At 41.5% G+C, this 27,852-nt stretch overlaps 1 protein-coding gene across 2 annotated transcripts in view; it reads left to right on the top strand.

Moving 5' to 3' along the window:
* The first annotated feature begins 1,631 nt into the window (after window positions 1-1,631).
* Window positions 1,632-27,852, top strand: part of CDH2 (cadherin 2) — a 128,266-nt gene continuing 102,045 nt past the window's right edge. The window contains exons 1-2 of one of the 2 annotated variants that reach the window (XM_081206788.1): window positions 1,632-2,423; window positions 21,049-21,163. In XM_081206788.1, the coding sequence (XP_081062914.1) occupies window positions 2,349-2,423; window positions 21,049-21,163 (190 nt within the window). In that variant the 5' untranslated portion in view covers window positions 1,632-2,348. Of the gene's footprint in view, window positions 2,424-4,323; window positions 4,390-21,048; window positions 21,164-27,852 lie in introns of those variants that run through there. The other variant, XM_081206789.1, reaches the window with a different exon arrangement.

Here is a 27,852-nt window from a genome sequence, read left to right as displayed (position 1 = left end):
CCATCTATACAACTCATATTCAGAGTAAACTGTGGAGTAAATTATTATATTGATGCCTGTGGGTAGCAATATAATTTAAAAAATGTTGCAAAGTACCACCATGCTGGTTGTAGTTATATAATTTTAGAGTCTGCTCTATCTTATGCCACACTCTTGCTTCCCCACCTTTAGATGGTAATATCAGTCACTTCACTTTCTTCACAAGGTAGCAAGCTTTTTAGGAAGCCCCTGCTCATTCTGCAAACGAGGCCTGGACACCTGCCCCAAGTTCTGTCCTGCCATCACCAATGGCCATAGATTTGCTCTGGAGCAGTTCAGCTAGAAAGTAAATAAGATTGTGCAGCCAGCCCATGAAGTCTTACATCTACATGATGGCGCTAATAATGGAGAAAAGGCTATCTGTTTTCCCTTATTACTTACTACAGTGTGTCATTGCAAAGCCAGCATTGGCCTGAAAAGACCTGCATAGCAGTTTGCAGTTTCCAGATTCAATGTTTTTCAGCCCTCCGTGCAAGCACAATCCTAAACGAACTGCTCAATTCTGAACAGCTATCCGGAGCCTAGTCGCTTCTAGGACACTGTCTGGGGCCCAGCGCTTGCAACCTCTCCTCTCCCCACCCCCGTTTTTTTTGCTTTCTCTCGCCGGCAGGAGGCTTTGATGCATGGACACAAAGCAAGTTTGCTCAGTGACCTGTAGGGTGAGGGAAAAATCCTTGCCAGCTCTGCAAATGACCCAGCACTAATCCTCGAGGTTTCCTGTGCACTCAGCAACCTTCCTAATTTCCGTTATGCAGCCTGACATTTTTTGGGTACGCAGGCTGGAGCGCTGCCCAGCAGCAGCAGCAGCAGGCAAAGTTTTTATTTTAAAAAAGCAATTACATATACAGTATGTGCAATATTTAATTGCACATTTGGCGAGTAACGAAGCAGGTAGCAGAATCTCGAGGAGGGGCGCCCGCGGGTTGAAAAAAGGTCCGCCAACCCACGAAGCGCAGGGACCGAAAACTTCCTAATTGGCGCGCTGGTCCCATTCCAGGATCCTGGGCGATGGCGGGAGAGAAGCATAAACAAAAGGCGACGCAGCCGCCTCCTCAGCTAAGCCGCTTTCCCCAGCAGGTGGCTTCGTCGCAAAACGCCTCCAGACAATGGGGGCAAGAGCAGCGTTCCCTGGCGTCGCCCGCCTTGGCTTGCCTCGGCTTTTTGTTTTGCACAGGCATTTCTCACGTTCGCCGGAGAGTCCTCTCACCCGGCTCATAATAAAAGCGCGAGGCTTTCTCACGGTCGTGTCGGAACGTTACCTCGAGTCTGTCTCTCGGTCTCCCTACCATCTCGCCTAAAATCCCCATTCTCTGTGTGTGTGCAGACCAGACACGCCCAGCCCGTGGTCCTGGCTGAGGGGTAAAGTGCCCACAACAAACCCTCGGCTTCCTCCGCGCACCTCTCTCTGGCTGAAAAAGCAGCAGCAGCAGCTCAACCTTTCGCTCGGGGGTAGCTGTGGGCGGTTGCCTGGCCCGGGCAAAGGGCTGAGCTGAGCTGGAGCCGGTTGCTTCCCATTGGCCGTGCGGCCGGCAGGGAGAGCCGGGGAGGAGGGGGGAAGAAGAGGAGGAGGAGGAGAGGAGGAGGAGGTGAAGCTGCCAGCAGCAGCAGCAGCAGCAGCCAAGCGCAAGTGAAGGCATACACATACACACACACATACGCGAGCGCGCGCGCACACACACATACAGGCGCACACAGGAACGCCGCGCGAGCGAGGCAGAGGCTGCTGTGGTATTGTTATCCTCGTGTGTGCAAGCGGAGGGGGTTGTTGTTGCTGCTGCTGCCGCCGCTACTGGCTGCTGGCCGGCGGGGAGACGAAGCGAGGCAAGAAAGTGAAGGAGGCGAAGGACTCGCGGCGAGCATGCAGCAGCAGCAGAGCCGGCGTCGGAGCGGCGCTGCCAGGGCGCACTTGGCGACGCGCTGAGCAGGAGGAGGAGGAGGGAGGGAGGCTGCCTCAAGCCGGCCGGCGAGAAAGACAAGCAGGCAGCCGCCGCCGCAGGAGCGAAGAAGACGGGCTATGTGCCCGGGGAAAGCCCGCGGGAACCGCTAACACCGCCAGCCCCCCCTCTCGGCAGCGCCCCTCACGAAGAGACTCCTTCGCCCGCTGCCTTTTGTACGAGTCGCCCATCGCCGACACCCCGGACGCGGCAGCCGGACCGGGAGCTCCGCCGCCCCTTCCTCCCAGGCGAGCGCCGCGGATTCTCCGCCGCCCCCTGCCGCCCTTCCCGCCTTGGCCCGCGCCGCCGCCGGGCCCCCATCCACGGACTTTTCGCCCCGCCGTGCACGCCTCCCCCCGCCACCGCTTCGCCTCCATGTGCCGGATAGCGGGAGCGCCGCCGCGGATCCTGCCGCCGCTGCTGTTGGTGGTGCTGGCGGCCCTGCAGCAGGTAAAGAGCCGAGCGAGCGAGGGGAAGGAAGGAAGACAGACAGACAGACAGAGGAGAGCCGCAGCAGCGGGGCTGGGGGCTCTTTGTTCCCGCCGAAGGGCGGTGGCGGGGCTGGCGAGAGGATGCCGCCGCCGGGGCCGCGGGCGAAGAAGCCCGGGCTCCCCGCGCTGCCCCGGAGGCGAAGCTGGGCCTGCTTGGAACGGGGTTGCGAAGCTGGGGCGGCAGCGGTGGGGCGGGGAGGGGGCTTGGGGGAAAGCGACCCCCTTGATCCCGGAAGGTGTTGGGGGACGAAGACGGGGTGTAGCGAAGGGGGACGGGAGAGGAGTTGCAGAGGGGAGGCTGCATCTTCCTGGGGAACGCGAGTTAGGGATTCGTATTTCCCACGGTGGAAAGGAGCAGGTGCTCGCTTCGGCGTTAGTAAGGAGACTAATAGTGGAGAGATGCATATGCCTGCGTAGGGAAGAAAGACCGGGGTGCAGAAGCGTTATGGCGGAAAGTTAGGACCCAGTGACCCCCCCCTTGCACTGGCGTTGGATCTGATGGGTGGGGTCAAACAAAAGTCGGCCTGCGGGTCGAGAAGGATGAAACCGATGATTGCAAATAAAGGCACCGCGGGGCGTGCGGATGGGGAGAGCTGGGATCCCTCCGACCTGGGGACGAGCAGAAGTGGGGCAGGGACTTGGCGCCATCTCTTCCTTGGGGAGGGAGCGTGGGAAAGGAGTGGATGCCACCCACCTCTTCCCTTGGGATGGGAGCAAGGGCTTCTTTGCTCCTTGCTGGCAAGGCGGAGATGCGCACGCTCTTTCTTGAAGAGCAGACTTCCCCGAGGATGGAAGTCACCCTGGATAAACAGAGTGGGGGCCGGTGTCTGTGTTGAGACACCTGCTTCGCAAATCGAAGGCTGGGGTGGGATTTATTTCCCATGGCAGGGGCCACCAGACCACCCTCTCTCCCTGTCCTCTTCAACCCGCTCGCGCTCTTTCTACTTTGCCTTCCGGATGCCAGATTGCCAGCCCACTCGGGTCTCGCAGTTACACAACCACGAAGTGCAAACTCCATAGATCTCATTGAATTGATGAGTTACTTTTTTAAAAAAAAAACCACGACACATCCCCCCCTCCTTGTATACAATCGGGAAGGTTAAAGGGAGCATATGTAATGCACCGCAGGAACTGTTCGTGAATCGCGTGGGATTTTAATCTGTGTTTAGTAGTAATTGTGACCCCAGAATCAGGGCGCCGGTCGGCTATTTCGGATTAACCGGCACAAAGTCTTAAGGCAACGGTGTGTACTTTTGCCCCTGTTTAACGAATCTGGCGAGAGCTGCTACCTGAGCAGCCACCCCGATCAGGGACCCCGGGTTAGTGGAGCCAAGCGTGTCCGGAACGCCGCCTTCCGTGGCCTCGGGTCCGGTACAGAGGAGCGTACGGAGCCGCTGCCTCGCCCCTCTGCTTGGCTCCCTAATCCCTTCCCGGGAAGAATTTAATCAGCCTCCGCCTCCGCCCGGCAGCCTCGCTCGCCTCCTCCCCCGCTGGCGTCCTGCTGTGTTTTTTTTACCCCTGCTGCAACAGCTAACGGGAATTTCCATTGAGGCAAACTCTTTCTCCTTGCTTAATAAAGCGTTGCCACCTCCCTCGCCCAACAGGGGGCGCTGCGGGAAGGCCACGCGAAGGCAAGTGGGAGGCATGTCCACGCACCCCAATAGTTGAGACTGAGGTTCTGGCCAATACATGTAGGGATTGAAAGAGCCGCCATCCTTGGAGATCTGCCCAAAGTTGACAGGGTCTGTGCCACTGTGATGCTTGCTGGCAAGGGGTGAGTCGACTTTCACCCAAGTCAGGAATTAATATTTCAGAGATAGGATTGGGTCCTTTGCTGAGTAAAGAGTGAGCTGACTTGGACAAGGGAAGGCTGTATGCTTTTACGAGGCGAGAGGTTTGCAAGCCTTGGCGAAGGCTTAAGACTGGTTTGTTTACACTTTTGCAAAGTAGGGATCTGCCTGGAGAGCATTGCTGGTGTTTCTGCATTTGGTGGACACTGGTCACCTGGAACGCATAGGATGGGTATGGGGGTTAGGCTGTGTACCATTTTGTTGGGAGACAGATAGGAATCTGCCTTATACTGTCCACACTGACTGGCAGCAGCTCTGCAGGGTTTCAGACAGGACCTCGCCAGCCCTACCTAAAGTTACTGGGGATTGAACCTGAGAGTTTCTGCATGCAAATCAGATTCCCTACCAGCAAGCTGGATGTCTTGCCTGATAATTTGTGATTCTGCACCAGGAGTGGGCAGTAGTCCATCTGTGCCGAAAGTGCAGAATTAGGGCGGGCCCAGGTCTCCAGAATAAGGATTTGATTTGTCTGGGCAGGAATTGGTGGGTAAATTACTTGGATTTTCCTGGAGTGTTTTTGTGCATCTGAAGGTAGAGCATTGCCATGGCTTGTTCAGTGAATATCGACTGTGTAAGGAATGTATCTGGGATGTGGGACAGCTTGTATAGAAAGATGCCAGCATTAGGGCTGTCTCTCATGAAGCAGATACCACTTGACATATGCTGATGAAAATTCAATTAAGTGATTATCCTGCATTTTGGGGCTTATCCTGTTGGAATAGGGAGTGTACTCTTTGCATGGCCACCGGACTCCCCTGGTTTTGCTGCAACAGACTAACATGGCTACGCCTCTGGAAATAGTTTGTGAAAGGTTCTCTGGAGTAATGGATGAACTGTATTTGATACTGCATTTGATGTGCATTTGAAATGGAACTGTGTAGGGTTGAGTGGGGTTTTTTTGGGGGGAGGGGTGTCCTGGCATTTTCCTAAAGTGAGTTCCAATAAGGCAGGGGAGAGAGGATGTGCACAGGATGGATGCTGGCACTTCGGTCAGCGAAACTCCGTCTTCTTCCTAGTGCAAAGGGCAAGCAGGAGTAAATCTCCGGGACAGATGGTGCAGCTCATTGCCTCTTAATGGCATATGTGGCTGGAGCATATCGTCGAGAACGGGCAAGGGACTCTGGGGAAAGGGGTATTTGTGTAGCGGGCTGGCTTTCAGCAGTGGGCAATATCCGGTTTAAATCCTGCAGGGGTTGAGTGATCTGGGTACAGTAGCTGCAGCAGCAGTCACTGTCCATGGTGCAGAGCTCAGATTACTCTCTGGCTGTGAACTGAATCCCTGCTTCTGAAACGTAGTAAACACAGACTTGGCATGTTGCAAAGCTCCCTTCCCTTGCCCTTTATTTCAAATTACTGCTTTTTTTTTTTTTTTTGCTTTCTCCTGTACAGCCAGTACTCTTTTTTCTGTAGCTCTGATGGCTGCATCAGGCAGCTGAGGTGCTGAAACATTGATCCTAAACAGCTGGGGGGGGGGATTTTTCACTGGTTTAATAGGAGGTTAGTTTGCCCTGATGGGAAAGTGTCAATGTTGCACCTTCTGTGTCTTTCCTTCAAACTCTGCCTCCCTTTTGGGGAGGGTTGTTTTAACTTTTTAGCTAGGTTTATTGTTTTCAGGGTCTGTTTATAGCCGGAGTCTGGGTTGCTTTTCTACAAATTTTTAAGGTAGAGTCCACTCCTCCCCCCCCTCTCCCCATAACACAATTTCTTTGTCAGGCTTATTTTCTCTTTTTAGGATGCCTCCAAATTTTTTTTATCTCCGTATGTTATTTGGTAAACTTTAAAACTTGAGTTCTCTGCTAAACTCTTTATTTCACTGTGTGGTTTCCCCCTATAAGTACTGTTTTTAAATTAAAGCGATCTATGAATTATGGACAGGAACTGTCTTTATTGCTTTTGTGTATCAGAGAGTTCCAGTGGCATGTCATGGTTGGAAAATCCAATTTCCTCCTTGTTTGGGTACACATTAAATCAGGTTAGGATTCTCTTTTTAACAGGGTGTAACAACACTGAAAGTTAGGTATGAAATTAGTTTTCTAAACCTGTGTCTGGAAAGTGGCCTTTGATTTTTAACTATTGCTTGGCCTTTTTTTTTTTTCCAGAAATTATTTAAAACTTTTACATTGCGTACATTGCTAGTGCAAGAGAATTTCAGTTATAAGAAAATAATATTGTTTCAGGACCTATACCTTGGCTAGGTTTTATTTAAATTGTTTTACATTGCTTTCAGCCTTTGTCAGATATTTCCTTGAGGTTTTTTTTAATGAATTCATCACTCATCATTTGCACAGCAGAGCAAACAGCTTGTTCAGTATAGGTTCAGTCAATGTTTGGAATAATGCAGCATTTAGGAACATACTGGTAACTGATGATTAAACACTCACTTCATTGATGATTTACTTTAGGTAAAATCTGTGGTTGTTGCGCAAAAGCTTGGCACTCTGAAGGAAAAGGGGAAAGTTTGAAAGGTGTGTGTGTGTGCGTGTGTGTGTGTGACACAAACACGCATACTTTAACATCAGAAGCCATAAGTGCTTCTGAATTGGGAAAAGAGGAAGTCTGTGTGGGAAAACTGGAGGCAAAACATCACAAAGGACTTCGAATGACCTCCAGAGGCAATAGTTCTTAGGAAAAGCTTCAGTTAAATTTTCAATCCTAATTATTAATTCTAGTTTCTTTCATTGTATGGTTTCTGAGTATGGCTAAGATATTGGTCTGAATAGTTAATATGAGTATTGAAAATTGATTATGGGAAATGGATTTTAGTTGTGTTAAAAATGACTAGTAGCTAAGCAGATGCACATTCAGGTCCCAGTGATTGGCACCAAAACTTACGCGGTTCTCCTTTATTATTAATTATTAATTAATTAATTAATTAATAATTTATGAGTGCTACTACCATTTTTGTTGCCTTTACCCCAGTTTTTGAAGTTGTGTGCAGATTCGTTATCTTTCCAGCTTCTTAAATAGGGCTATGGAGGTCTAGGGGCCAAACTAGACATTTATAAGAGACATGGAGAAGCATTCTGTAGCTTTTTCCTTTTAATGTAATATTAACATGGTGTGACATGGCATTATCATGTGGTGCATCTTACTGTCTCTGCCAGCCAATGATGTGAAGCTAGGGTGGGGAGGTGCATGGTGCAATGGCATCCCATCCCATGTTTTTTGGGATACAGAACTATATAGGTAGGTTAGTCCTAATTAATAAGAATAAGTGGCAAAGCACTTTAGTAGGTTAATATAAAGAATCTTGAGTCTACTTATGATTCTTCTACCTCTACAAATCATGTTTTCTCAGTGGAAACTTCTAGACTATGATGCTATATCCCAGATATCTGGAATTCCTTTTGAAATGTGGGTTTTTTATATTAAATTAGAATTTGTCAATATTTTAGCTTTCTTTCCCAGGGTTATGTTTCACATTTTTACAAAACATTGCAAAAGTTTATTATGAGTAATTTTAATTTCTGATTACTGGAAAATAATCAGTATTTTGAAATTCTAGTTTCTTTTGTATCAATATCAGTGACGTCATTCAAATCTGTGACAAACCCCAAAAGTACAATTTTTATTGATATTTATTTTATTATTATAAATATTTCTAGACTGCTTAAACATTAAAAAAAATCTCAAAGCGATATACAAAATAATAAAAGGCATGCAATGCCACCAACCAAAATAAAACAGTATAAAATACAGTTCAAACTTCAAATAGCTTTTCTTCTATCAATGATCTCACCATCATTTTCTGGGGAAATACTGAACTGTTGTTTTGACAGATGGGTGGAAGAAGCCATTCTTTTTAAGGAAATGTTTTATATACATATTAATCTAGCAGATGCATTTCAAATATGTTTCTGAAACAAGACAGAAACTGACTTTGGGAGCAATACAATTATTTGACAAAATGCACATTGCATACCTGTTTTATCTGGTTTAAAGTCAAGATGATGTGCCTTTAAATGTTGAATACATTAACATTTTAGGAGACATTTTCATTATACTAAATATCAGCATTTCAAATAAATCTTTAAGGCACATTTATAATAAGATATTTTCAATCTATTGACATTATTTTAAAAGTCTTCTCCCCATTCCATTTCACATTCTGATTCGCTATCATGCAAGACTCAGTAATTCCTATTAAGTTTTAGGTGGCAGCAGAATGATAATTTTAACCACAGTGTTTGTTTTTCAGAATGTCTTGCTGAAGCATCAACTGGGAGGATTATTTATCTTGTTCTCTGATTTGTTTGGAAATATTTACCACACTTTTTTAAAAGAACTTCATCCTTGAAACAGTTTTTAGTTAAAACCAACCCTGGCTGAAAATAAAATAATAAAAAATAAAGTACAACTAAACAATAAAGCAGTATAAAAACTGTATAGAAGTAGAAGATAAAATATACAGATTTCCTTTTCTCCGCTAAGATGAACTTATTGCATCCTGTGAGCAAATACTTTTATCCAAGTTTGTATAAGCAGTTTTTCCCCTGTTGGTGCCTGCAGTTTTTATCTCCCTCCAGTGTACGAGTCAATATCTACTCAACTTTTTTTTTCCAGCTGGTGAGTTGGAACCCATTATTGGGCATGTTCAGCTACCCTGTGAGTAGAATAGGAAACTCCCAGTAACATCAGCAGAAGCCAAGTCTTGTGGAATAAGATGGCTAGAGAAAGAAGCTCAAACCCACCCAACAATCTAATAATAGAAAGGGTAAAAACATTCAGATTCTTTTTACTACAGACGCCAATTGTGTAGACTATAAAATTGAGAAAAGCTATTTTTATTAAGTGATGGTGACCACTCAGAGTGACTCACGCCTGGTTCTTTCCTTGACTTGTGCGTTCTCTCTCTCCAATTCCTTATTTAAGAAAGTGAATTGCTCATATCTATGCAGCATCTGCTTTTAAGTTCCTTAAAATTTAAAATAGATGAAGATTTCTGAACTTCCCTTTTTTCCTTTTTGATAATATAAAAGGGGTTATCTAAACAACCAGAAGTTTGGAGAAGGGTTGTAGCTCAGAGGTAGAACATCTTGAGTTTCATGCAGAAGATCCCTGGTTCAATCCCTAGTGTCTCTAGGTAGGGCTGTGAAAAACCCCTACCTCAAACCCTGGAGAGAGTCTTTCCGCTGCCAGTCAATGTAACAGTACTGAGATAGGTAGACCAGTAGTCTGACTTGGTAAAAACCAGCTTCCTGTGTCTCCCAGAAGCCTTGTGACTCTTCAAAGATTTAACAACGCATTTCTAACCATGTATACTCAAAAGTAAATCCTATTAAATTCAGCTGGGCTTAATCCCAGATACGTGGGGCTAGGATTGCAGACTAACGCTTATTTTTATTTTAAGATTTCAAGAACTAGTTCCCACTTTATCAGGTACACAGAACATTATCTCTTTTTGCCCGTATGGATATAGCTATAATTTGGTCAGTAAATACAAGAGGTACAGTATAACATTCCTATGCAAAGCTCAAATGGATGCAAGATCAGTACAATGGTTATGCTGCTTTAACAATGGTTGTGGGATAGAAATTCCTGGGGTTGTATTCAGCTACGTTTTACTAAGAGCAGACCCACTGAAAATGTTGGACCTAAGTTAGTCATGTTCATTAATTTTAGTGGGCCTATGCTGACTAAAACTTAGAGAATAAATAAGAGAATCATAGAATTATAGAGTTGGAAGGGATCCCAAGGGTCATTATCCATAATTCTGTATACTTCTATCATATTTTACTCACCTTTTTTCATAAACTAAAAGTGCCCAAATGTTGTAACCCTTCCTTATAGGGGAGTTGCTACTGTCCCTTGTTCATTTTGGCTGTGTTTTTCTACATCTTTTCAGCTCTACAATATTATTTTGAGGTGCGGTGAACAGAACTGTACACAATATTCCAGGTGTGGCTACACCACAGATTTGTATAATGGTGCTGTGATATCAGCAGTTTCCTAATGATCTATAACATGACTCCGCCTTTTTCACAACCTCTGCACACAGAGTCATCATTTTCAGCAAGCTATCCACTATGGTCCCAAGCTCTCTTTCCTGGTCAGTTCATGCCCCATTAGTATACAGTGGTGCCCCGCAAGACGAATGCCTCACAAGACGAAAAACTCGCTAGACGAAAGGGTTTTGCGGTTTTTGAGCTGCTTCACAAGACGAATTTCCCTATGGGCTTGCTTCACAAGACGAAAACGTCTTGCGTTTTTTGCAAGTTTGTTTCCTTTTTCTTAACACCGTTAACACAGTTGCGACTTGACTTCAAGGAGCAACTCATAGAACGTGGTGTGGTAGCCTTTTTTGAGGTTTTTGGTGATTTTTGAAGCTTTTCCAAAACTTTTCCGACATCGTGCTTCGCAAGACGAAAAATTCGCTAGACGAAAAAACTCGCGGAACGAATTAATTTCGTCTTGCGAGGCACCACTGTATATTCAAAGTTATGATTTTTTTGGCTTTCACTTTACATGCACTTGCACTGAACAATTATTTGCCATTATAATGCCCATTCACTCAGTTTGGAGAGATTTGTCCTTTCTTCCTTTTTATTTGTACAATAGTAACCATTCTCAGTGTTAGACAATGATTAATACAAATGGAAAGGAAGAAAGAATTTCCAGTGTGATATTTCATCACCGTCCAACAATGTCCTAACACACCTTAGAACTGTTTGGGTCCAAACTATTTATTGAGCACCTGCAGACATACTATCTGACCACCCTTTAAGCTGTAGTAGGCAGTGTGGTGGAATGGCAGTGCTCACCTGACCTCTGGTTGGTCACATTACTACTGCTTACCAGGAGGTAGAGCGGGAGGGGCAGGGCATCAGTGAGGTTGGTGCTGTGCAAATGCACCAGTGGAGCCAGTCAGGTGCTCCTGTCAGTGCATTTGCACCTCGCAACTGCCTTGGGCCCTTTCCCTCTGTTTTCTGCAACAAGTAGCAGCACAACCAACCATGGACAGTTGAGTACCACCACCCTGTCATGCAATCTGCTGCTGACTTTGATCTGCTTTGGAGACTCTTCTAATGTGTCTTCTCTCCCCACAGCTGTTATGGTGGGTGACCACAAGGAAACAAATCCTTCTCTGCGGTAGCCTGATGGCTATGGAATTCCCTTCCATTGGACCTGTATCAAATTTTTACATTGCAGAATTTTTGGAAGGCCCTGAAACTTGTCTTTTTCATTTGGCCTTCTAGGCATGATGCTTATTAGCTGTGTGATGGTCTAGTGGAATTAGGGTTGGGTGTCATTTTGCTCTGTTGGGGGAAAAAAATGTGTAGTATTGAGTTGTAGTTCAAAATTTCAAAATTTTGTATTACTATTCTTTTCATAATTCCACTGCATTGCACTGAACTGAACTAAACTGGATTGTATTGTAAGCTACAGGGACATTTGCCCAGAAAAGCAGCCTAAAAATAATTTAGATTAATTAATTTAATTAAACAAGGGGCTAAACAATAAAGGTTTACTCCTGAGTCCTGTATTTGGCACATTGCCTATCCCCCCCCCCCGCTTCAGTCATTCAGTGTTAATGATACCCTAACAAAATGTAATAGGAAACAAAAGGTTTTCTAGGCCTTTCAGGCTATAGTTAAAACAAAGCAAAGAAAAGAAAAGTAGCTGAAAATGCTTTATGAAATTTTGGCCCATGTGAAATCTTGTTACTTTGCCTTAATGCATACCTTAATGCATAAAGGGTTGTGGCCTAAGCTACAATAAAACTTGCAATATCATTTATGTTTGAACCAAATTATTGCTGTACTGTCCCAGTGTGAAACACAGCTATATATCTTATGTTCTGCTAGGGAACAGAAACAGTAGTGAGTTAACTATGGTTTTTAAAATATCCTTTTGTTTTTTACTTTGTAAGTATTCTGTGAACTGAATTTTGTTTTTGTTTTTTAAATAGACTTGAAAAGTCTCCCCCATGAAGATACATTAACCTTTTCTGTGTAACCTTTCAGGAATATGTTTTGTCATTAGCATGTTTTTGTCCTTTCCCCCCTAAAACTTAGATGAAGAAACTAGTTCTGTTTGGTAGCATACCAAGGTTTAAGCCTTGGAAATTACTACTTACGGATACAGTTAATTCCAGTGGGCTTTTATAACCATAACTCTTAAGCATGCACAACTGCCTTTGCAAACCTGGGCTCTGAAAGTGCTGTTGTCAAATGAAATAAACCAAAGAGTAGACATACCACTTCATCCTTGCAAAGCTGACCAATCAATTTAACTGTAAGTGTTTCTCTTCTGCCGTTGTAAAATCAGTTCATCTCTTTGTCTAAGGGATGTGTTTTGACAAACTTCACAGTTTAAAATTGGCTGCCCTACCCACAACACATTTGCGCTGATGGGCGCCTCCACTGACTTCCAAGAGCTTTGAAGCATTAAGGAACACAAGAGCTGCATTTAATTTAGTTAAGAGAACTCAATATTTAAAATTGCTGTAGTGTGCAAGGACTTCAAAACTGGGGTCAGAGTTTCAGTGCACACTAAGGAAATGCATCATACAAACCTGTGGCTCAACAGAGGTTAGTTTTCTTAATTTTAGGAGAGATGACAGTTCCCACACTTCCATTGGCATTTATTATTATAAAGGTTACTTACTCGCAGTGTTGTTCAAGCTAGGCTATTTATATCACTAAAAAAACAACTTGAAGGGAAAATCACATAGGGAAATATGAGACAAGTAAAAGGTCTAGTACAGAGAAAGGACCTCCCATCCTTTTATACAGTGTATGTAGGCAACCCAGCAGTGTGACAGTGGATGTGCTGGACCGTTGCCTTCCTCAATAATGGAGTAGATGAGAGCCAATGAACTGAAGCCCAATTGAGATAAGACTGAAGCACTGTTAGTGCGTGGTTCCTTAGACTGGATGGATGGTATACTGCCTGCTCTTGATGGGGTTACACTCCCTCTGAAGGAACGGATATGCAGCTTGGGGTTCCTCTGGGTCCATTGCTGTCACTTAAGCCTCAGGTGGCCTTGGTGGTGCCTTCTATCACCTTCAGCTGGTGGCCCAGCTGTCCCCCTGCATGGACAGGGATAGCCTAACTTCAGCCATCTGTGCTCTGGTAACCTCTAGGTTAGATTACTGCTACATGTTATATGTGGGTCGGCCTCTGAACACGTTTCAGAAACTTCAGCTGGTGCAGAATTCATCAGCCAGGTTGCTCGCCTGGGCAAGACGGTTTGAGCATATAATGCTAATCCTGGGCCAGCTCTAGTTTCTGGGCCGTGCTGGTTTTGACCTAGAAAACCTGAAACAGCTCAGGACCGCAATAAATCAAGGACCGCCTTTCACCAGATGAACTGACCCGAATACTGCGATCATCATCTGAGGCCCATGCTTGTGTGCAGCTACATGAGAATGGGCACTTTCTGTGATGGCTCCCCATTTGTGAAATGCTCTCCCCAAGGAGGTTTGTCTGGTGCCTTCGTTATACATCTTTAGGTACCAGGCAAAAACACTTCTCTTCTTGGGCTAATTAAACAGTCTTATGACCTTTTAAACTGTGTGTGGGGGGGGTATAGTTTTTGTTTGTTGTTGTTGTTGTTTAGTCATTTAGTCATGTCCGACTCTTCGTGACCCCATGGATCAGAGCACGCCAGGCACTCCTGTCTTCCACTGCCTCCCACAGTTTGGTCAAACTCATGCTGGTAGCTTCGAGAACACTATCCAACCATCTCGTCCTCTGTCGTTCCCTTCTTCTTGTGCCCTCAATCTTTCCCAGCATCAGGGTCTTTTCCGGGGAGTCTTCTCTTCTCATGAGGTGGCCAAAGTATTGGAGCCTCAACTTCACGATCTGTCCTTCCAGTGAGCACTCAGGGCTGGTTTCCTTAAGAATGGATAGGTTTGATCTTTTTGCAGTCCATGCATTTTCTCAAAATAAGTGAGGAGAAACACACATTTGCAGGTGGAAAGATAATCAGAAGGTCAACTAGAAGGTCAACTAGAAACCTCCCTGACTTGTGAGTTTGACTTGTGTAGGATGATGTTGTTTTCTATTCAATTTTGGTCTTATTCAGAGTAAACCCATGTAAATTAATGAACATGACTGATTTGGGTCCATTAACTTATTTGGGTCGACACTGTATAACTTTCTTGGGTACAACCCTTTGTGGCTCTAGGTCACTTTTCCCTGTGTGCATTGTGAAATTTTATGGTCCTATTCAAACTTTAAGGGTAGATGTGATATTTCCCCCCTCCTATCCCTTTAGAGGTGTTCAGAAGAATGTGTGAGGCCTCAAAGATGGCAAAAGTTGGGGATGGAAAAATATCTATTTCAGCTCACTTACATTTCTCCTTCCAATCTTACATTTTGTTTTCCATATTTATGCAGTCAGTAACTTGATATTAAAAAAACACTTTAGCATAAATTTCTCCTAATAAACACAATTTTGTATGCAGTTTTGATTAATACACACATTTTTGAAACACTATTCCCTAATATTAGGCATTTTTGTATGTTATTTCCACTAACGTATGTATATCTCTTTAGGCACGTTTCCCCCGTATATATACATTTTGGTACATGTTGTTTGGGTGGGAAACTGCACCACAAAATCCAGGCAACTGAATTTTGAAGGATAGCTGTGTTTTAATGCACATATTGGTGTGAGAAGTGTGAATTAAGTAGGGTGGGTTTGTTTTTTTGTTAAAATAAAAACAAAATCGAATTTCCATCCCTAGTAGGGTGTGAGCACATGCTGGCGCTGCCACATGGATATAGGCCCTGCCTTTTCCTCTCCCAACCTTCGTACATTGAGCAGAAAGGACTGCAGAGAGATTTAAACTGTGATCAGTCAAATGTGGTTAGAATCCTCATTTCAGTCTTGAACACAGTTCTGTGGAGAGGTTACAACCGAGTTCAGCAGATTGTGGTTAGAATCTCCCTTCAGACCTTCCTGCTCAGGGGTCCCTTAGAAGTGGGGGCAGATCACTTTGCATGCACCTGCACCTTAAGTTTAAGTTTCAGTACTCCCTCTTTCTTCATCTCTGGTTAGTTCATTGCTGATACATCATATAAAAACATGTGATTACAGATTGGCAAGTATGCTCGCCACTTCAGGGCTGTTCAGTGAAAGCTAGTGAAACAGTTGTTCTGTGATTTAGGCTATTTAAGGTCTAGATTGTCAGCCTGGTCCCTACCGCCCACTAGTGGGTGTTTCAGGATTATGGGTGGGTGGTAGGGGGTTCTATGGCACAAGCTGAATCCTCCTTCCATCGAGCACTGGTGGGCGGTAAGGAAATTTTACCAGCCAGAAAGATGCATTAGTGGGCGGTACGTATAAAAAGGTTGACTACCTGTGGTCTGGATAGTATTTGTACACCAATATTACAAGTGATGGGGCATGGTAGTTGTAATGGGCTTTTAATTTAATACTGAGGCTGTACAATTCGGTTGAAAATTATACCTTCAAACAGTTTCCCCTTATCTAGTATTTTTTTTATATATTATTTGCCGATGACCCTGAACATCACTGGAAGATGTAATGATTTATGAGAAGAGATTAGCTGTACTTGCAGCAAAAAGACCTCCTGCTCATTTTACAGTCTCATACTCTGGAGAGACAAATGAAGCTTCTAATGTTGAACAGAAAGAGCAGAACTGGGAACAGTTTGTTTATCTTCCAATCAGATTATGATCAGAAGGTTGAAGGTAGCAGTGTTGCAAATAATATATTGGGCATAGGTACTATCTCCTTCCTCAATCCTGTTTTATGTTTTCCCCTCCTTCATTACCTTCTCCTGCAGTGTAGCTGTTACAGATCTTATACATCTTTTGTCCTAAATTGGGGTGGGGTGGATTAGTGCTATTACTTGTAAATACCTGATACCAAAGGAGTGAGTCTTTTTTTTTGCATTTGGCCTTAAAGCTGGAAGTCTCATAGGGATCTAGGGATGTACTTGACTATCCCAGTCTATGTTCTCTGTTTCCCTTTCTCTCTTGCAGAAGACTACAAATGCAGCCACAAGACCTATCTTTTCCCTATACGAATCTCTCTTTTAGCCCAGAAGGTGAAGAGAATAATTAATGTTATTGTCTGCTTAATGGTATTGTGTGTTTCACCTGTTCAGGAATGCTTGGACCTCTAAGGGTGCTGTTGCTTCGACAATGAATCATTCCAGAATGAGAGCTTATATGGGAGTTGGAGGCTCCCTTTCCTGGCTCAACCAGGCCTGGATCTGGTTGGCTGGTTATACACACATCCTTCTTTCTCTGAGTAACCTCACATTAAGCTGGCTGGGTGCTTCACTCACAGCCCTGAAACTCCTACTGGGCTTGCCATTTGCTCTCCTAGGGAGATGACGGGGTCCAAGGCCAGGAAGCTGTGCAATTGGTGTGTAGTTCTCTGATCTTGGAGTAGGGAAGATGGCTCATCAGCATTTCTGGTTGCTTGGAGATCTGCTAGGGCTGGGGTCCTGTTCCCTTTACTATTCTTCCTAGGAGACTACAGATTTGAGGGCTGGGGAGGGCTAAGCCTTGCCATTTACCCAGTCAGGGAAATAATATAGCATTTAATTATTATTTTTCAGCATTTACATATTGCCCAATTAACCATGTTCTCTGAGTGGTCAACAAATTTAAAAGCTGTGAAATACAATTAGAAGCAAAATGAAAACCAATCTGTATCTATGCTCTCTGCCTTAGTGGTGTGGCTGCTTATGACTGTCACAATCAACCAGATGAGTTACTAATTACAAGCGAACAATAATTATTTTTAAAAATTTAAAAATGTTGTCACTTTAGATGCGATTATTTTCAGCCTAAGGAAGCTCGTCTATTGGGCCAAGCACTGACATATTTTGAAACAATCTGTTTTAGTGAGATAACACACTGTAATGTAGATAGAATAAGTATTTTAACTGAGGAATCAGTTATTTGCATCCAGCTGAGTGACCACTGAGATTTTTTCCTCAACTGGAATGTCACTCTGCCCCCTGCCTAGTTGGATTGATCTACAGTGATGGGCTACTAATATTTAAAAAGTAATTAGTAGACTGTTGGCACAAGGTTGATAAAAATGATGATTTAAAAAGTTCAGTTGTAAATCAATATTATAGTTAGGTTTTCAACCTTGATACTAATCTAGCAGAGATTCAGAATACTGTATGTGTTTTGCTTTTCTCATTGTTTTGAGTGAAAGTTGAAATGTTTTTTAAGCCAAGCAAAATTGCATTTTAGTGACATGTGATATGTTTTGTCTAGCTGCAATTTAATTACCATCTACTTAAGAGTTTATTTCTGTTGATTTCAGTAAAAACCAATTGAGTGACATATTTCCTGCAGGTGGTTTGTAGGCCAGCTTGTTTCAGTTCTTTTCCCGTAATAGTATTTCACCGACTAAAAGACCTGCCTATCCTGTGCATTTGAGTAGTTACCTGCTTAAAGTTGCTTAAACTTTTCCAGAACTGATGCCTGCTTGAGCAATCCCAAATGTCCCAGGAACAGCAGATGATGGGCCGCTGCATCCAGCAGATCTCTCTCACCACAGTTCGAGAGGGAGGTCCACAGTGCAAGGTTTCCTAGTAAAACTTTGGAAAGGTTAGCCATTGCGGGTTACTCTCCATATGTACTCAGAGCTCTGTGGAGGCATGGACATGGTGTGTCAAGACAGAGGGGCCATGGATCTGCAGCAATCTAAGCCTACTCAATCCCTTGGCATACCTTCAGAGAGACCCCCGGATATATGCCGGTCATTAAGCTAGTATATTTAATTCTCTTACATTGCTGTCAATTTTTGATAGCAGTATTTTTGCTTCAATTACTTTTGTAAGAACAGAGACAATAGATATTAGCAGTATTTTCTGTGCCTCATAAAGGTGGCATTTAGGGTATTTTTCATGGTCTAGTACTTGTGCAGTAGCGCTGATGTTGCCCTTCCACTTTCAGCAGGGCTCTGTAGAGTGTATTCAGATCTGCATTTCAGAGGCCATTCACATCACATTTATGTGGGCCTCACTTTAAGCTATTTCATTAGTCCCGCCAATAGACAAAAAAATGCGGTATTTTATTCTTTTCATGGACATTTCCATGACTATAGGAAATATAACATATGACCAGCCAGGCCCGTTGAGCAGAATTATGATGGATTTTTGCCTAGGTCCTTATACCAGTGCTTCCCACTAGTGATTATTAGAGAACTCTAGGCTCTGGTGAGGTGAGTTTTTGCTGCTTTTAAATCTCAGGCCCCTTTGCAAGTCACAGTTGCTGTGTACAGCCCATTTAAATTGATTCACAGGGTTTATTACTGCTGAACTGTTGCTATGTCGTAGTTCATCACCCACATCCTGCAATTCATGCTTTTACAACTGTCCAAAAAGAATGATTCACAGACCTCTCTTTATAAACAAATGTTTCATCATAATATGACATCTGTTATGTGAGATGATTTAAAACAGCCTCTCTATAGCAAGTGTAAGGTGCGCAGTTGCCTTTATCTTCTTGCTGAGAGGAGGGCAAAGTTTGGTTTGATTTGCTTCTGCAGAAGGAAGAAAACAGAGATTTCACACCCAGCAGCAGCAGCTGAGCCAAATCTCTAGCAGAGGACTGGCGGGAAGAAGCACTCTTAGTTTGGCAATGGTCCATGGCTTAGTAATTGAAAAACAACACCTTACTCTTGTTTTTATAATTTTGCCAGGCATATATAAACAGACTTTTAAAAAAATGGTGGTCATATCTTAAAACTGCAGAATTCCCATGAAAAGCTACTTTGATTCTTACAGATCTCTACAGACATATCTTTACTAGAAAGAACATTTTATGAATAGTTTTCCCAAGGGGGAAAGGGGAATTGTTTTTATGATTTCAACGTTCTTCATTCAGGGGAGAAGACTGCACCCTAGACAGAAAGGAGTGGTGTTCTTACACGCTTCAGCTTCCTTTCTACAGTATTATGAAGATTACAATGTTGGGATTTAAATTGTTTTGCTGTGTCATGAAATAAAAATGTAAAAGAGAAATGTATGGCTGTGATGCTTCATACTCTTCAACTGAACTTGAAACGACCCAGATTGTGTGGTGATTCAAGATTCAGTTTTATTTAATTCCAAATGCAAAACACGAGAGGCTAAGGCATTGTCAAAGTTTGAATCTCTGATTCCTCTCATGTGTTTATGGCCACAAAATCTTTACAATAGACTTGCTTTTGGGAACAGAGTGCTGTCTTTTGTCTCTGGGAAAAATTGAGAGGTTGCAAATGAAAGCATAAAGAGGCCTCTTTATTCATGTCCCCAAGTCTTTGTTTCATTGGGCATTGTTTCAGTTTATAAGAGTTGTTTTAGCAGATATAGCGTGCTGGAAAGGCCGACTGATTCCCATGCACATCAGTGCAGGCTTGTTAAAATCCTGTTATCTACTCAGCTGCCCACCCAGGATTTATTTGTTTCAAGGGTAGTTAGGATGTCTGTTTCCCCCCCCCTCTCCTTGTTAGTTACATTGAGTTTGCTTATTAAATTATGGAATCTGACAGCATCTTGGGCTGAAGAACCGCCTCCCGCTCTGATTTTCAGGGTTTATTACAGTTGTTGTTTAAAAGCAGTACGTAGCATTTTCCAGAATAATTCTCTTATAATTCAGAAATCATGTGCATTTTGTTTAGCACAGTTGTTTGTCTATAGGTGCCTAAGATAATTGCAGTCAAATTTTGTGTGCAGCTTAATGTTCATATGACACCAAAATACTTGGGAAGTGGAAGTCCTCTGATTAAAAATGTTTATGGTAATGAAATGTACAATACCACCTAGTATAGTTTTTGACTCTGGTCACGTAGATCTTTTATTTGGCCTTCTTTCACTACAGAAGTGGGTTGTTAAATTGTACAATGTTGTATGTATTAATGAGGAAAGAGCAGGAGACAGCATGGTTATTAATGTCATACTTGGCATTTAGGTAGATCAGCTATATTAAAGAAAGCCTCCAATTGATGGTATTAGCTACAAACAGTGTAAATGGCTTACTAGTGATAGTTCAAAGGACTATTTAAATTTTAAATGTCTGTCTGTAGAAACCTGCTTAGATTGGAATTGTTTAAGTTGTGCTGTAAGATGATACAGGAGTGGGTTTTTTTGACTGTTTAACTTAGATTACTATTTACTCCCATTAATGAAAATGCTGCATGAAAACACTTTTTTAAATTAAGGGCTAACAGTTTCATAAAGACAACAAATCAGGCTTTCTTTGTGAACTGAGTAACTATTCTTCAGTAACTTTATAGCAAAGACGATTGTATTAAAAACATTTATTTGCAAATGTATATAGAGATTTCATATGACTGCATTTATCCAATCAGACAAATTCAGAGTTGAGCAGAGCTTGAAATGTATTGACAGGTTTAGTGAACATGTTTTGAATTGGCCATTAAATCTCTTGAATGCCTCAGATTCATATCTGACAAACTTGATAATCAGTTTTCCATAACATTTATTTTTATTTGAAGAAATGAATTTGTTTTTTCCACAATTCTACTTCAGCCTGAATGGCTATTTAAGCTGAAACATTCAGTTATATTGTGTATTATTTAGATCTTACTAGACAAGTGGGATTTGTTCCTTGCATCCCAGTTATCAAAAAGATTAACCCTTTGCCCCCAGAATTCTAATTGCAGCCATTTAGAAACAAAGAGGTTGTTTGTACAAGATAGTAGCAAAATCGGGGTTTATGCCAAGTGCAATGCTTCTCAATTGAATGGGGTTGTGAGTATTACATAAATTTTGTCTTGCATTTCAGGCACCTATAAAGGCAACTTGTGAAGAAGGCACATTATGCAAGACTGGGTTTCCTGAAGACGTTTACAATGCAGTCATATCCAGGGGAGTTCGTGAAGGGCAGCCTCTTCTAAATGGTACGGTTGCACGTGACATTTCGTTTCTTATGTCTTGTGCATACATTAACTCTAAGGTATATTGTTTGGATTCCTTAAATAACACAAGAACCCTCTTTTACTTCAGTAATATACCAGATATATACTACCAGATGTAGTTTTGGGATTCAGTTAGATAGAAATGATTGACCAAAGGTTTGCCATTGAAATACCTCTTCCAGAGTACTTTTCCACAGAACTCATTGTGAGATGGCTTCATTGCAAGACTTTTCTGTTAGCCCTCTTGATAAAGTCATTCTCGATTTTGTAAATTATAACAAGGACCTTTCTTATCCTAAATAGGAATTGAAATTTTATTACAGAAAAAGATTGTCCCCAAATCAGTTTCCTCCCTGTACCAAAATGTGCTTGCTATGTGGCAGGGGTAGTGTTCATAGAAGGATAAAATAGTATAATATCTATGTTCTCATCTCCCCTCACCCACTTCTCTCGTTCTGAGTGTTTTTTGTACATGTGAAAGCCTTTTACCAAGCTGTCATATGATTTGTGAAAGCTACCTACTTTTTAAAAATTCCCTCTATCCTTTCCCCCCAAATGGCATAATAACCGGAATGAGAACAAAAAGATAGGCGGTTCCCATTTCTTCAGCCTTCAATGCCATAAAAGCTGGCAGAAATCTCAAGAAACACAAAAATATTAAAATTGTTTATTTATTTCTGTTCTGTGAGAAACATATATTGTGTGAAATATATTGCTAATACTTTACAGCTAGACAGATTTTTCTATACAAAGAGAGAGGGAGAGAGAGAATTTTAATTGTCAGTAGAGGGCCTCAGAGTAAGAAAAATGTATTAATTTTGTTGTTTTATAAGCTGTGAATATCATAGAAATTACTTTGCAGCTAATTTAGAAATTATGGCGCTGATCAAGAGGATTAGTTTCAGTGAGTTTCAAATCTATCTTAAATAAAAACTAATTTGATTCTATCCATTGTTTCTTTCTTCTACAAATATTGCTGCATAGATCAAGCCATTAACATAAATGAAAAAGATTTTTTTTAAAAAATGGAACCACAAATCAAACTGATCCTTGAAACAAAAGCTTTCTTCTGTATTTAACGTATTCTATTCAACAGTGTCTGCTCATAATTATATTTTTACAGACCTTCCTAGGACTTTCATAACAATAATTGAATCTCAAATGCAAGAGGAATTTATTGGTTTTAGATTATTAAATCCTGACTTTAATAAAGTACTTCCTTGATTCATTTAAAGCAAGGAAATAAATTCCATATATTTGGTTCACTAATTAGTAGGTTTCAAAAATGATGAGACAACTTGGAATATTCTTCAAAACTAGTTTCTTGATATTGGGAATTGTGTTGCTGTTTCTATCTTTAACTATGAATTGCTGGAGTTCAATTTGGTAGTGCAATTAGCTGCTATTCACACCTATCATAATAGACAAAACAGCAGTTTCTTCCCTGTTTTCAAAAGAATGTTTCCTGATGATTTTGTTCACATTCATATATGAGTAAGTATAAAATAATCCTCCCTCTTAAGAAGACTTGCAGATAATTTGCCCAGAAAAGTAACTAGTTCACAAAAAGTACCACACACTTCTGCTAGTAATTTGTTACCGAAAAGAAAAGAGCTGTCACTTTGGTAAAGTTTCTCTTCCAAGTCTTCTAGAGGTATTCCTACTTGCCCTGTGGAGAAAAATGTTTGTGAAGGATCTGAACAAAGGAATTGCAGATAAAGTGTGAAATCTTTGTTTCAAGAAGAACTTTGAGATTATTTACACTGATCCCAAGGGAGTACAATCACAACGTGTTTGTTAAATTCTTTCAATATATAATAACATTGTAAAGATAAATAATGAAATATCTTAATTTAAATAAAAAGAGGGGGAAACAATCACAATATGCTACTCATCTAATAGTTAATATTCTACTATTATACAGACATAAAGCTTAACATTAATCATTATATCTGCATACGTAACCATGGCTGAATAACTATTGGCCACAACCCAGAATATGAAGCCATAGTTTGAAGGGGGCTGGCATTGGGTTATACTCAGAGTAGACACATTAAAGTCAGTTAAGTCTACCCTGAGTATATATCAACCACTAGACAACACAGGAATTCATTTGCAATATACAGAAAGTGAATATTACAAGACAGTTTTTAATTTCTTTTTTATTTGAATCTGTGTGTATTAGTTTAAAAAAAAAACTTCCTGGGGCATCATGTTTGTTTGTTTTGTTCACTACAACTTCCTTAGTCAAATTATTTTAATGGTTAATTCTCTTGAAAGTACCGACATGCTTGAAAGCATATCATTTGCTGGTTTTACATAAATGTACAGGCTATCATTGGATGGCTTTGACTTAAAATTTAATTACACTGTCATTTTGAAGTACTATTGTTGTCAAAAGCCCATTTTCTGGTTATTAAACTAGATGCATGTGACAATAGAAGTTAAGCATGCTTTGTGTTGTGCTCCCTTTTGAGGGTGAAAAGCTCTGTGGGCCAGATTCGGAACCCTGTATTTCCCTTGATATTGTTGGCGTATATCCAGATTTACACCAGCTCGAGATCTGAATTCTGCACTTTAATTGTTATGGATTTTCTGTGAGGGTTGAAGCTTTTTAAAGATTTTTTTTACTATACTGTCAGTTGCCTGAGGTATAGAGGTTTTATTATCCTCTTAGCCGGCATTAAAATACAGTGACTGAGGCAAGAGACTCACAAAGTGACCAAACTTTTTTCATTTGTTTTCTGTTCTTTTTGTTGGATTTTAACACATTAGGGAAACACTAATTTGTTTCCCTTCAAAACAAAAAACTCTTAAGGTTATACTTGCACTGTGAAATGTTAGAGATCTGTGTCAGATACTGCTTTTGCATGTCTCCTCAATACGGCTGCAAACCTATACGCACTTACCCGGTGGTAAGTCCCATAGAACTCAATGAGACTTCCTTTTGAGAAATGTATAGGGCTGCACATTAATTCAGTTTATGGGTGCACAAATCCCAGTTCTCTGTTGCAGTGCAACAGTTACAGAAAATGCACCCAAAGAGCTCTACCAGACAGCATCTCATGTAAGTGTTAGATAATTTGTTGAAAGAAAACAGTTCTGTGGCAACTCTTACAGGAGGCCTAGATAGGCAGGGAGAAAAATAGACAGCAAGAATAGAATAGAATAGAATAGAATAGAACAGAACAGAATAGAATAGAATAGAATAGGCAGACTCTTAGACAAAGCCAGAATCTGGCTGTTGCTTAAGCAAAGATGTAGGCCATACTGTTTTGCCAGGGCGGGGGGAATCAATAGATTTCCTTGGTGGATGGGGTGTTGCTGGAAGATGAAACAATAATACAGCTGTTTCAAACACTACTGCAATTCTGAATGGCTTGCCAGAAGGGGCAGAAAGATAGAAATCTGGTGACCACTGTTTCCAATCCCCTTTCACTAAACACATAAGGATGACTCTGCCTATTTCTCGTATGTCAATCTTTATTATTATTATTATTATTATTATTATTATTATTATTATTATTATTATTATTATTTGTATTGCCTACAAGGACATACTTTGCTTTACATAAAGCAAAAATAAGACAAGCCCCTCTCTCAGGCTTAACAACTTCTTTTTCAACTTTGCTGCTAGTTAGAAGACACAAAATGGGCAATGATTCTATAGTCGACTCACATCCTGATCCTAAAACATTTCTATAGAGTTGAAGTTGGGACTTACTTCTCAGTACGCATACTTGGGCTTTCAGGCATTGTGCTTTCGACTTGGTAGCTTGTTCTCAGATATTTTACCTCTAAAACCAGCTTTTTTTGTTGTTTAATAATGAATCTGTGAGTTTTAAGTCTGCATATCTATATTTGATTACTGGTAGTTTATGGTTTACATCTACTTACAATCTTCACATGACCTTCATAAGGTGCACTGGCTTATGTTTCATTTCTGGATTCATTTGCAAGGACTGGTATAGCTATCCAAAACCCCTTACACTTTGGGACCAGTTCCCTGAAGGATTGCCTGTCTCCATGTGTGCCTCTCCTTACACTAAGATCCTCTAAGATCCTCCACTAAGGCCTTCATCCACATTCCTTTCCCATCTGAAGTATGTACAGCAGGTGCCTGCCAGGGAAGCAGCCTTCTCGGTGGTGGTGCCCCCAAAGCAGGACGCTTTCTCCAGGGTGACTTGCTTGGTGCCTACACCAGTGTCATTTTGGCGTCAGAAGAAGAACTTATTTTCTTAGAACCTTTAATTCAATTTATCTGTTTTGTTTACATGAGGTCTCTTGTTTTTATGCTGCTCCTTGTGATTTTATGGTTTCTAATAAATCTTTATATGTTTTTAATAGCATGTTTTAAATTAAAGATAATTTGTTTTCAGATTTTGTACGGGTATAAGTCCTTCAGAATTAAACAAAAAATGTGTTGAATATAAGGTACATTGAAAATTACTACAGAAATATAGTGATCTTCCTTTTTGAGATAAAACTGAAATTTGCAAAGCAGTGAATAAAAGTTAAGGAGATGGATGTTAGAAAAACTCCTTTCTTGATAGTGAAGTGCTGTCAAATGTTTTATCATAGGTACTTCACTGGTGGGCTTTCTGGCATTCGAAGCATCTAACTGATCACTCTGTTTGGGAAAGGAATTTTACTCAACATCCTATTGGTGGTCAGGAGTGGTTTTTTCCAGCTCTTATCACTTCCACAGCATATGATCAGGCCTGGAAGTTTGTCTCATCAAAGTATAGCTTATGACAGCGTTCTCATTGCTGATAGCAAATGTGCTCCACAAGCACATATAACCTGTTGGATCCCCCCCCCCCACAACTCTTGTGGTATGCTAGGAATTAATGCAGTTTTATTGTTCTAAAAGTATCCCAAGATTGAAGAAGTTTTCCATTTCAACACCACATTCTATACAGTTCAATGAAGAATTCCTGCACAGAAATCTTGCATCAGTTCCAGTGGCTATATTGGGTATCTATAGCATAGATTCTGATATGCTTTTGTCCAGTCCTTTCGATTAATAAAATTATAACATCATGCTTACCTTTGATACAACTGTGGCCCTGCAAATATTTGCCATGCATATTGCTTGGGTTACTGCAAATCGGTTATTGTAATGCTTTTTTAGCATACTAGAAAAGTTGCTATAGCATAAGATTCCACATAGTGTAAGTGGGTGTCCACTCAATTTAGCAGCACTTCTCCTTTATCTCCACCCCTTTGGAATCCTCTTCCCACCCCTAGATCTGTTCCAGAGGATTGGGGGACCCTCTAGAGCAGATTTTATGGGGACTGGAGAGGGAAGAAGAGAAAAATCCAGTTGCCCAAGTGAATTTGTGTTGCGAAAGCAGACAGACATCATTGCTTTTTTGAGTTTCATTCAGATGAGTGAACAATGATTAATAATCACCTAACTGCTTTATATCAATATGAGTTGCTTGCGAAGTTTTTAATTTAAAAACATTTCTAAAATGGGAAACAGTAGTGTTCTATGACATGCAGTATTAGAAACTCACTTTTATGAGGTAGGTGCCAAATGGCTCCTTAAATCATGGTTATAGTTGCCAAAACGGAATGCCTAATTTGCATTTCGGGGCATAATCTCTTGTGAATAGTGGCTTTAAAAATAAAATCTTTTATTTAAATATGCAGATTTTTCACGAATCACTGGCTTATTATAATCTTAGCAAAAATGTAGGAGAGCCAGAGTATGTGTTCACAAAATTTCTGTGTAAAACTGTTGGTTTTCACATTGTGTATATAATTATATGTTCAGTTCTATCATTTAGATTTACAATGGGATCTTTTGTTGACTTGTCATCCTTTAACATCAAAAGACACAGAAATTACTAGAACTTCCTATTGAATGGGTTGTTTTTTAAAAAAAGTGTCTTAAAATACAGATTATAATACAAAAATAAAACCACATTCTAGCAGTAACTAAAAACATAATGAATCCATTAAATTAAATAATACTGTGTTAAAACATTGGATGTCATTCAGTTTGCGCTAATCGACTTGACTTCGTTGTTCTGAACATAGCTCATCGTTGTGTATCATCAATATATGTGTTATTGTAAACCATCTTAATTCTTAAGCAAGGGTGGAATGCAACTAGGGATGATTAATGGATGGTTGGGTACAAATAAGGGGTATTCTCATGTTGATACAGACTGTAAGGAAGACAGAAATTAAGCCTGTTCACATGAATTATTACTGGACTCATCCCCCATATTTGCAGGGCCATTTGTCACTTGTCCTCCCCATCACCACAAGGCCTCCCCACCAGCAGTTTCCCCAACTCCCCCCCCCAACTGCTATCTTACTGAACCTTATCTTGCCTAGGAAGTTGTATTAAGATCAGTAGCAGCATGTAAGGGGATGGTGGAGGTTTGCCCATTTTTATGACCTTTTATTTTGCAGGATATATACATGGTTTTCCATATAAATCCATAATATCCTACCTAGGAGCTTCAGCTGAGCCAGCAGTTTGATAAAATAGAGCAGCCTCAAGTAGAGTAGATGAGAAGCCTCTGTGGAGAGGAAAGCATGACTCCATGCGAGATGAGGGCCCTGCCAGATTGACAGCTACAGGGGGTTGAAAGTGACCCAGGAGCTGAGCTTGTAAGACACTCATGTTGAGCGGGTGGCCGAAGAAATCCAGA

This window comes from Podarcis bocagei (genome assembly GCF_964188305.1).
Source record: "Podarcis bocagei genome assembly, chromosome: 8".
NCBI classification, from domain to species: domain Eukaryota; kingdom Metazoa; phylum Chordata; class Lepidosauria; order Squamata; family Lacertidae; genus Podarcis; species Podarcis bocagei.
This window is presented reverse-complemented; position numbering and strand designations above follow the sequence as displayed.